Source organism: Aquarana catesbeiana, linkage group LG01 (assembly GCF_042186555.1).
Source record: "Aquarana catesbeiana isolate 2022-GZ linkage group LG01, ASM4218655v1, whole genome shotgun sequence".
Lineage (NCBI taxonomy): Eukaryota > Metazoa > Chordata > Amphibia > Anura > Ranidae > Aquarana > Aquarana catesbeiana.
Window position 1 is genome coordinate 40,173,083 of NC_133324.1, and position 12,178 is coordinate 40,185,260.

Below are 12,178 nucleotides of genomic sequence, written 5' to 3' on the forward strand. Positions count from 1 at the left end.
ATTGTGTTGTCCCCCGCTGTCTGGCGTCTCTTACACACGTGAGCATCCATTGATGTCACATGGAAAGCCCGTCCCCTTTTTTCCAGAAAAAAAGAGGGCGGGCTCTGCATGTGACATCAACGGATGTTCATGCCCCATGGCTGTGTAAGAGACGCCAGACAGCCGGAGGACAACACAACGGAGGAAGACGGCAGCGAGGAAGAACACGGCAGCAGCGGAAGTAGGCGGTGGCGGGAAAGACGGTGACATGAGATGGCGACAGAAGATGGCGGAAAGAGAGACAGCACCAGGAGAAGATGATGGTGGGAGACACGGCTCGGGGGAGAAGACCACTCAGAGCTATTTTGCAATTAAGGAATTGTCAAAAACTGGCTATTGTTCACATTTCACTGCTTTTTTTGGTGAATGTGTAGGGGTACAATATACCTGATACCCATTCACATGGGGGGGCGGGATCTGGGAGCCCCCTTGTTAAAGTGGGCTTCCAGATTCTGATAAGCCCCCCCGCAGACCCCCACAACCACCGGGCAAGGGTTGTGAGGATGAGGCCTTTGTCCCCATCAACATGGGGACAAGGTGTTTTAGCGGGGACCCCAAAGCACCCTCCCCATGTTGAGGGCATGTGGCCTGGTACAGGTCAGGAGGGAGTGCCGTCTATCACCCCCCCTCTTCTCCTGTGGCCTGCCAGGTTGCGTGCTTGGATAAGGGTCTGGTATGGATTTTGGGGGGGCACCCCAGGCAATTTTTTTTTTTACTTTTGGTGTGGGGGTCCGCCTGGGTTCATACTAGACCTGAAGGGCCTGGTATAGACCTGGGGGAACCCCAAGCCATTTTTTTTATTTTGTAAAGATGCGGCGGCTGGCTTCCCAGCCCCCCAGTTAGCAACCAGGTATATACAGTGTTAAAATCACAACCGCAAAAAACATTAAAAAACGCATCACAAACACAACAGTTGTGTTTCTGGTGCGGTTCGATTGAAATCTATTACCCACAAATTGCGTGAAAAAAGTCCCCGACCATTTCCAAAAACGCACTGGCCACAAAATGCATAGGTGTGAACTAGTGCCATAGGAAAGCATGTTAAATGGACTGTTGTGTGTTTCTGCAAACTGCAAAACACACTAAAAAATGCATGGGTGTGAACCTAGGGTCAGAGCCAGTTCACACTGGAGCGATGTGGGTACCCTGCGAATCCAGTGCGGGTTCCCACATCGCATACAACTCGCAGGCAGTTCACACTGCCATATGTGAACTGTTGGAAGTGTCAGTAGAAAGCTAATGACACCACCAAATCAGTTTGCATATCACAGAGCAAACTGCAAATTCAGATAACACCCATGCAATCAAATTCAGATAACACCCATGCAATCAGGGTCCTGTGCGAGTTTGGTCCGAATGCGATGCAAAGTTTGCATCACACAGACATCGCATGTGATTTTCGGTGTGGGGCAAATCACATTCGATGTCGGACAGCACAGCAGTGTGAACCAGTCCTAAGGCCCCTTTCACACTTGTCCAACTTGTCCTGCGACTCTTGCGTCCATAGACCTCAAGATTACACTGGCATTGCTTCAAATCACATCAAATGTGCGGCAAAAAGCGATACAAAATTTGCAGACTTTCAGGTCGCACAAGTGTGAAAGGGGCCTTATGGATCTCAAGTTGTATGAAAAGTCGGCCAAGTGTGAAAGGAACCTAATGAGATTCATTGATAACACCTTTGAATTAGGCCCCATTTGCACTTGTGCGACCAATGCCTGTGTAAACTTGTGATATATGGACCTCAAGTTACATCAAAGTCAAACCAAAGTAGTGCAGGGATGAATTTGACCTACTTGCAGGATGCACAAGTGAGAATAGTGCCTAATTCAAAGGTATTATCCATGAATCTCATTCACACTGCTGCAACCTGAAAGTCACACTACTTTTCTGCCACTTTGCTGCTGCAACTTGGCCCTAACTTCTGGGAATGCCGGTCTAATATTGCGCCTTATGTACCTCAAGTCTTATGAAAGTCACACCAAAGTAGTACAGGGACTGCTTTGAAGTAGTTGCTACTTGAAGTAGCACAGATATGAATGGTTATCATTGAGAATCATGGGGTATTGTCATGCAACTGGGAGGCCCAAATTTGCTGGAAAAGTTGCCCAACTGTGAAACAAGTCATATATATTTTAGTAGAAAGGAGCTCTCATTTATATTTTCATAGTCCTTACTGATTTACATCAGCAGAACAAATGCAGGAAGTGATGTGTGCACATGAGCCAGAAGCAAATGTGTGGTGATGCCAAACAAATCGATGAACCCCACCTCCATATGGAGTAAGTACATATCCTACACTTACCCGGCAAATGAGCAGCACCTCCTCTTTGCTAAAGAGGGACCTCACTATGTCCACCTAGATGGAGATCCTGACCAGCACAGGGACTTCCAGGTGATTACAATGACTCATTTCCGGGTCAGAAGATGAAACCACACTCTTTGGATTGCAACCGTGATAAGAATTTTTTTATTTTTGTTTATTTGCAGATATTCAAATCTGTATTTCTACATATGATATTTGAAGGTAGACTTAAGGGAGTTTGATAAGAATTACAAAGGTGCAGTTTGAGCCCTGGTTCACACTGACAGTAGGAGGAAATTGTGCCAGTTCAGCTGAACTCACACAAATTCATTCCTGCATGCCAGTCCAGACTGCGGGGGAAATTTCAGAGACATCTGTGCAGGTTTCTGCACTAATGTCAATAAAATTTGCACCCCAAAGTCACCAAAAATGAGTACATAAACTACTTTTGGTACACTGCCTATCCACCACCTGAATTCATTACCTGCAATTCTCCACAGCTGTTATATATAAAGATTCTACATTTATCATTTACTTGCAGGTGTGCTAAAGAGATTCGTTTTTTTTTTTTTGGTGCACAAATACATATAGAAATGATAAGATAGAAAAGATATTGCACTTCCCCAAAACTAATTAAAAAGAAGAAGAAAAGAGAAAAAAAAGACACAACAAAAAAGCTCAATAATGTACTTTTATTTTGCCAGCAGAAACAAAATTATGTACATTCATTTACTAGCTTCAAAAAAATTTCTACAGGATATATGGTGCTACATTTAGCATAGGAGCTTACAATCTAAAGTTTGTCTAAAACTTAGAGTGGACACAGCTTTACTTTCCGTGTATAATGGGCAACACATCACATTTTTATCTGCAAGATTATAGAAACATACTTAAGTCATTATTCTTACAAAAGCATTCCAACGTAATATTAAAAAAGGCACATATTCAAAATAGAACACCCACCATCAGCCCACATTCCACACACATACATACATTGGTGAGTATGTTCTACTGGAAGCTGCGTTTCTGTGTGCATGATTAAGCAATGGGATCAAAGAGTAGAAAGTCAGCACATGCTCACAAACCATGTTTGCATGGTTAGACAAGAACAATACACACAACATTGACAGCATGGCCAAAAACCCACTTTTGATTGAAAAAATGCACAAGAATTTCAGCAAACAGCTCTAGTTGGGCGTTTGTCAATATGCACAATATCATTCCTTCTTCCCTACAAATCATAGCAAAAAACCTGGCCTTCTCAGGCCAAACAAACCTCCCTACTGCAGCCCTTTATATAAGATGGGCTGTATTGTTAGCACACTGACACATGCCCAATAGAAGTACACACCCACCAGTATCTTTCAGTCTGTCTCTTCATGTATGTTTAAAGTGATTGCACCTGATGAGCAGGAACACATAATACTATAATACTGTTAGCCCTTGGCTATGTGCTTCAAATCTCCAACTACAGGCCAAAGATCGAAGTCCATTTGCATTCACATAAACAAAGCAACAGTTTTCTAAGCATATGTACTTGTGCAGTGTAAACCGTACAATTTTAAATGTCCAAGTCCCTGGGCATGATTAGTGCTAACAAACATTAACATCAGTCCCTGGCTGCAATGAGCTTCCAATCTAAAGTCCAAAACTAACTTTCTTACATTAGAGACTATTTCGACAGGAGACAAATAGGATGCCAGCATGTCTTCAAATTGTGGTGAGAAATCCACACAGGTAGAACAAATAAACTTCACTGGGGAATTGAACCAGCAACCCCAGTGCTATTAGACAGAATTGCTACCCACTTAGGCAGAAGGCAGCCTCACACACATTGGCAGTATTTCTGTGGTGTGAACCAGCCCTAAGTCCATAGCCATGCTCAGTGTCACAAGCAATATAATATTATATTATATTATATATAATATAATATATAATAGCCTAAATTTTGGGACGCCTGCCTTTAAACGCACATAAACTGTAATGGCATCACAGTCTTTGTTCCGTAGGGTTCAAAATTCATTTGGCCCACCCTTTTCAGCTATAACAGCTTCAACTCTTCTAGGAATGCTGTCCACAAGGTTTAGGAGTATGTCTATGGGAATGTTTGACCATTCTTTCAAGTGTATTTGTGAGGTCAGGCACTGATGTTGGATGAGAAGGCCTGGCTTACAGTCTCCACTCTAATTCATCCTCAAGGTGTTCTGTTGTGTTGTGGTCAGGACTCTGTGCAGGCCAGTCAAGTTCCTCCACCCCAAAATCACCCATCCATGTCTTTATGGACCTTGCTTTGTGCACTGGTCCAAATCATTTGGTGGAGGGGGGATTATGATGTGGGATTGTTTTTCCAGGGGTTAGGCTTGGCCTCTTAGTTCCAGCGAAGGGAACTCTTAAGGCATCAGAATACCAAGACATATTTGAAAATGTCATGCTCCTAACTTTGTGGGAAGTTTGGGGATGGCCCCTTCCTGTTCCAACATGACTGCACACCAGTGTACAAAGCAAGGTCCATAAAGACATGGATGATCGAGTTTGGGGTGGAGGAACTTGACTGGCCTGCACCGAGTCCTGACCTCAACCCGATAGAACAGCTTTTGGCTGAATTAGAGCAGAGATTGCGAGCCAGACCTTTTCTACCAACATCAGTGCCTGGCCTGCACTTCTGGAAGAATGGTCAAACATTCCCATAGACACATTAAACCTTGTGGACAACCTTCCTAGCCTTCCCAGAAGCTGTGGGCCAAATCAAATTTTAACCCTACAGACTAAGACTGGGCTGCCATTAAAGTTAATGTGTGTGTAAAGGCAGACTTCCCAATACTTTTGGCTAGATAGTGTATCTGGCATGATTTACAATGGTGGTGGAACCCTCCTACACATAAATACTACATTTAGACATAGTTTAAGGTCTTGGGAGATGAGACAACTTCCCTACATGAAGTGGCATGTTTGGGACTCAAACCCAGACACCCAGGGATACATAAGCAGAAGTTCTAACCTCTAAGCTACAGAGCTGCCACATGTGAGTATCTCCTACACATAAATACACACTAATGTGTGATATTTGATGGTTCCTTGTGGGTGAGTGTAGAATAGTGATATTACCCTCAGTTTTTTGGGAATTATATTTTGATTTCTGATGTTGGTACACATATCACATTTTTTGGGCTCAAATTATGATTATTTGGAAATAATAAAAAGCACAAAAAAATGTGACTTATTTTAAATTTGCATCAGCAATGGTATTGTTTGTGGATTGTAAAGACACCTGTGTGAGTTTGGATAAAGATTGTTTTGAGATGGAGAGTAACAATTGAGAGTGACAGAGAAACAAATATTTTACCAAAACATCAAAACATTCCACATTCTAGCATTCTTAAAAACAAAATAGATTAAGTAGAGTCAACAATGTTGCAAAGTAAAATTTATTTCAGAGAAAGATACATTTCATCTCAACATTAAAAGGATTTATTTGGGGAAGTTACAAGTGTACCATTAGAATCAATGGCTAAAACTTGCATTGGACAATAATAGTGCCGATTTTCACTCCCAAAAAATGCTCTTTAACACAGCGCTCATTTTTGGTATTTACTAAAGCGCCCTGTAAAAAATACTTTGGAGCTAAAATGAGAGCTATTTGCAGATCTGAGCATGCTCAGTTGTGTTGGCACCTTGTTGTACAAAAACTGTGAATTTATCTCTTCTCAGACTTTTAAAGATATTTCAGTGTAGAAATCACTTTTTCACACAGTTTAAAAGCAGATAATCTTTAAACAATAGGGATGGGATATCTGTTCAAGTCAAACCTGAGTTAGACTCGAACATTGGCTGTGCGCTCATTCGTCAAACAGCAGAAAATTTGGGGTGTTCGCAGCAAATTCAAAAAGCCACGGAACACCCTTTAAAAGTCTATGGGAGAAATCTAAAGTGCTAATTTTAAAGGTTAATATGCAAGTTATTGTCATAAAAAGTGTTTGGGGACCCCGTCCTGCCCCAGGGGACATGGATCAATACAAAAAAAAGTTTTAAAAAACTGACGTTTTTTCGAGAGAAATGATTTTAATAATGCTTAAAGTGAAACAAAAAAGTGAAATATTCCTTTAAATTTCATACCTGGGGGTTGTCTATAGTATGCCTGTAAAGTAGCGCATGTTTCCCATACTTATAACAGTCCAAGAGCAAAATGACATTTCTAAAGGAAAAAAAAGTCATTTAAAAGTACTAGCGCTAGTGCTGGCTATTAATGACTGGTCGGTCCCGACAATACACATAAAAGTAATTGAAAGTCATTGTAAAATAAAAAAAAATGCGTGTGAGTCCCCCAAAATTCCATTACCAGGCCCTTCAGGTCTGGTATGGATATTAAGGGGAACTCCCTGCCAAAATTTAAAAAAAAATGGCGTGGGGTTCCCCCCAAAAATCCACACCAGACCCTTATCCGAGCACGCAACCTGGCAGGCTGCAGGAAAAGAGGGGGGGAAGAGAGAGGCGCCCCCCCTCCTTAACCATACCAGGCCACATGCCCTCAACATGGGGAGGATGCCGGGGTTTCCCAGTGACGTGTACGGGTGACCCCGCCCCCTCTGATGCAATGCAGGATTCGCATTTCCCCTTGTCAGAGGGGGATGGGGTCATGTGACGGGTGGCCCTGCCCTTAGCTACATAAGAGCTTTCAAGCTAGCGCCGTGTCATTGGTTGGGTGCAGGATCCTGTGCGTGTTCCTCACTGGTGTCGCTGGAGATCATCCATTTGTTGGAGATTGAGAATTGGATTACATCGCTGGAGTAGGAGCATGGATTTATTGGATTACATCGCTGGAATCTCTTTTTTATTTTATTATTTTTAATAAAGGACTTGTCCCAAGCCGTCTCCTGTGGAAACCCACACCATTTTTTTAAATTTTGGCACGGAGTTCCCCTTAATATCCATACCAGACCTGAAGGGTCTGGTAATGGAATTTTGGGGGACCCACACGCATTTTTTAAAAATTTTTCAATGACTTTTATGTGTATTGTTGAGACCGACAATTCATTAATAGCCGACACTAGTGCTAGTACTTTTAAATTACTTTTTTTCTTTTAGAAATGTCATTTTGCTCTCGGACTGTTATAAACACGGGAAACATGCACTACTTTACAGGCATATTATAGACACCCCCAGGTACGAAATTTAAAGGAATATTTCACTTTTATTGTTTCACTGTAAGCATTATTAAAATCACTGCTCCCGAAAAAACGGCCGTTTTTAAAACTTTTTTTTGCATTGATACATGTCCCCTGGGGCAGGCCCCGGGTCCCCAAAAACTTTTATGACAATAACTTGCATATTAACCTTTAAAATTTGCACTTTTGATTTTTCATGTTCGTGTCCCATAGACTTTAAAGGTGTTTGCGCGTTCGAACAAATTTTTTGCCTGTTCGCATGTTCTGGATGCGAACCAAACAGGGGGGTGTTCGGCCCATCCCTATTAAACAATATACCACATATTTTAGTACCATTTAGGCAATTTTATCATGCTCTAAACATTATTTCCATGTGCACTACTCCAGGTTTTTAGTAGAGTAAGGGTTTGGGCACTATATGTTTTCAGGGAACTATAGTAAATTCGATTTTGGGAGTATTTTTTTTACCAGCGCTATAGTGAATACCGTTTTAGCGCTAATTTGCACGATTTGTGCTAATTAGGGCTAATTTGCAGTAATTAGCGCTAATTAGCACCACGGCGCTATAGTAAATTACCCCCGGTGTGTCTCACGATAAGCTGACCGCATGGCTCTGCACATGACCATCTGCTCGCGTCACTACTGGAATTCTATATGAATGTATACATGTGTGTGATTGGTTCTTTTGAAAGAATAGAAGTGTCTATTTGGCTGATTCTGAAGCCACCACATTCCTTTGTTATTCATGTTTACAGTATGAATAAAAGCAGTAGATCATTCTATTGCAGACTTTTGCTAAGCTCAGCATGATACCAGCGTCTGTCTGTGTTACTTGGTGATAAAGAAGAGCGCTTTCCAAGCATTATACCAGAGAGCTATGATTGTGCTTATTAGTGCACGGAATTAATTGCTTATAGGAGAAGCTTATAATTTCCACCACATCAGTCAGTCAGTCATTTTTGTGTGTGCGAAAGCATATGCAATGGAGAGGTTTAATTTTTTTTTAAATGATCTCCTTTATCCTGAGGTTTATTTGTGTCTGGGAGGCTGTCAGTTGTGGTACAGTAGTTAAGAATATCTTGTGGGTACAAGGACCATTATATGTGTGCAGTGTATATAGCAACTGTTTATTGATCCCCTTTTAATCCCCTCCCACTGTTAGCCAAAATCTGGTCATGCATACTGATCAATGTGGTGTGCTACGCACACCGCAGAACTGTTTTTCTGTTTCATCCCAGGGTGCCCCAGGTCTTTTATCCTAGTAATGCTCACATTTTGTCACTCTGTTTGGAATGTTTCATTGTAAAGCCAGCAGATTATCATTATCTAGTTATCGTTAATGTTTATATATGTTTATACTACTTAAATATGGATTGTCTGAGTTTATAATAGGAGTTTCTGTCATAATTCAGGCTGTCAATAAAAATGTTCTCCATCAGTACATTTTCTACACTACAAGGTACTGCTCACTGTCCCACCTCATACTGAAGGGAGCACACTGGTTGCTATATCCCTTGGGGCTAATTAAATATTTAATTTTGGGGGTAAATATAGTGTAGTTCTGGTGGTTAATAATGCACAAACCTGACGGTTTATTGATGTGCTGGGAGTCACTGTGCCATGCTGGGATTTAATAATTGTGCCATGCTAAGGGGTTAATTATTGTGCATTGTTGGAGGTTAATTGTTGTACAGTGCTGGGGGTATATTATTTTGCCATGCTGATGGTTCATTATTGTGCCATGTGGGGTTAATTATTGTTTTGTGCTTGGGGCTAATTATTTTGCCAGGCTAGGTGTTTAATTTTGATCCATGCCGGGGGTAAATTATTATTCTGTTCTGGCCTTTACACTTGCTGGGGTTATTGCTGACCCTGACACTTGCTGGAGGATATCATTGCTGATCCAAGTTGGGCTTATTTTACTCCAACAATCTCTTTAGTGTGCCCCAAGGCCCTATTTCATCTATACAATGGGGGAGATCATGTAAAAACACCCACTTTTTGGCCACACCACCTCTGGTCACACCCACTTTTTGGCCAGGCCCACATGAGCGCGACAGGCGGTGTGCATAGTGCGCCACATTAGCTACCCCACTAATACTTTCAGCACCACATACCAACCCCCCAAAAAAATGTCTGGGGCCGCCCTTGCTAGCAAGAATGTTACATACCTGTACATCTTTTCTTCTGGTGAATTGAGGCTATCTTTTTTTGACCTCACAGTGAACACTCCTCCAATGATCAAATCTCCATCCTGAAAATATTGGAATTCATCAAATACATCAGTAAAATGAAGGGTACAGGCCGGACTCAGCATTCCTGATCTCCAGAGTGTCATACATTGCAGGATCACACAGAACTGGAAGATGTAGGTATATGATATGACCATAGCTCCAATCACTGGGTTCTTCTTTAATTAGAGTCTATAATTCTCCATTGTGACACAGACCTCTGCAGCATGGGTATCACAAAGACAATACAATGAGATGGCTTCTCTCTCCCTCTTTTTATACAGTTTAGTACCATACATCTCTCTTTGTTCTCAATATACTGATATCATCTTCTTTCTACTATTAGTTGTTTGTAGAGGTAGTTTATTTGTGAGTGGTTACATTTACTCCTCTATTATTCATCTTATTTTAACAACTTTAAACCAAGACAAGAAATAATTTTAACATAAACTCTATTCAGCAAGGATCAGTGCTAAATATTCTGCATGCTGAATAAATCATACAATTGAAATACCCAGGCAGTACCAGGAAATATTATAACGATTCTTCCACTTACAATAACAATGCACATAACTGTTCTATATGACTGTTTTATTATCTTAAAGTGACCCTGTAAACTAAGCACGGCCTGTAAAAAGAAGCACATTGTTACTTACCTTTGAGTTAGCCATTGCCTTCAAACACTTTCAAGTGTGTGAATACTTACTTCTCTATGTCTTCTGTATTTACACTCATTAAATAGTAATGATTTTGTGTTTTTCTTTTCCTACAGCTATCCTTCTACTTGGCTCCTTCTGGAATGGTGGGAGTAGATCTACCAAAATGTTCCCCTCGTATTGAGAAGGGGTGACACATCTCCCTTGAAATGTCCCACTATATTTCCTGCTGTTGCCAGTGCTTCAACACTCCTCCCAACCTTCAGCACCCCAACACTCTTCCACTTCTTATTCCTCTCTTTTCCTCCTGCTACCTTATGGCATCTCACATGCTGAAAGAAGACAGGGAATGACCTTTTTGTGCAAAATAATAGCACTGGCTTGAACTTTGTGTAATCCAAAAAATTACTGATATGCACCCTTATGGAGGAGAAAAACAGTCACTTAGTATCCCAAGTACTGTTTGATATGAGTCCTTAAAGAAGAATTCCAGGTATGGCAGCTTGGACCAATGTACCGATGCATATACCATACCTGCGGAATCCCTCTAGAACAGGGGTCTTCAAACTTTCTAAATGTACCAAAGTCCTGAGTCCCTTGAGGCCTAAAGATTTAGGGGCAGCTGACATCCTTCTGTGTAGAGTGAGTTGCAAGGCATGGTGGGTGTAATTCAAGATGAAAGGGTGGGCGCCAGTCACTTTTTGAATGCAAAGAGATTTATTGTCTCTTGAACAGAACTGTGGGAGAGAGGGTTAGGACCAGGACACGCTTAAGTAGATGCAATGATAATTGGCAGACTCAGAAACTTCTATAGGAAGACGGATATACAGAGAAAGGCCCCTAGATGGATGCCACATCTGTATAGGTAGGACCGCCGTCTCCTATGGCAACAGTCTTGTAGTAGTTACTAACAGTAATATAGAACGCGGTCACGTACACCACGTACGACGAGACTATAAAAGGGCAGTTCAGAACCAAGCGCAGCACCGTTTGGGCTCCTTTTGCTATTCTCGTGTTAGTAAAAGTTTGGTGAGAGACGATTCGCGCTTTTTCAGACTCGTGGTTTTCAGATCGTATTTCTGCTGTTCAGTTTGTGCTTGTGGGTTTGTATCTGGTCTTCAGTGCATGCAGCGAGTTACCCTTGACTTGTCATTGTGTTCTTGTTCGTACGTTACTGATTTTCAGATCGCTCTTTACAAGCCTTGCTGTTCTTCAGTGCATTCTGTTAGTTCATTCTGAGCAGCCGACCGTTTTCTAGCCATGTTGCGTATACGTACTCATCGTAGAGTTTGTGCCTTGTGGGGGCTTGGTGTTGGGTTCTTGGTTCATGGACCAAGAATTGGTTGCTCCAGTGTGACCAGTTCTGTCACATGCCTTTGCTCTGTGAGATCTGTGTGAATAATCCTGATGATTTCAGGAACTTTCTCAGGATGACGGGCCCCGTATTTCACCGTTTGTTGGCTTTGCTGACCCCTTATATCAGCAGGCAGAATACCTGCATGAGGCAAGCCATCACTCAGGAGCAGAGGCTAGTCGCCACCCTGCGGTACTTGGCGACGGGAAGAAGCCTGCAGGACCTCAAGTTCTCGACAGGCATCTCCCTCCAGGCTCTGGGGATCATTATCCTGAAGACCTGTTCTGCCATCATCCAGGTCCTGCAGAAGGATTATATTAAGGTAAGATTTTTATCCTTTAACATCACATTTTATTGTATATAATGTTTGCTGTATTGTATTTCTTTCCTCATTTCCTAATTACCATTATTGTAATATGCTGTGAATGTCC

General features: G+C 41.8%; 1 protein-coding gene across 1 annotated transcript in view; it reads right to left on the reverse strand.

Annotated features, from left to right (window-relative positions):
* LOC141129130 (vomeronasal type-2 receptor 26-like) overlaps positions 1–9,895 on the reverse strand; it is a 216,830-nt gene extending 206,935 nt beyond the window's left edge. The window contains exon 1 of the mRNA XM_073617334.1: positions 9,678–9,895. Within this exon, the coding sequence (XP_073473435.1) occupies positions 9,678–9,895 (218 nt within the window). The remainder of the gene's footprint in view (positions 1–9,677) is intronic.
* Between the last annotated feature and the right edge of the window lie 2,283 nt (positions 9,896–12,178).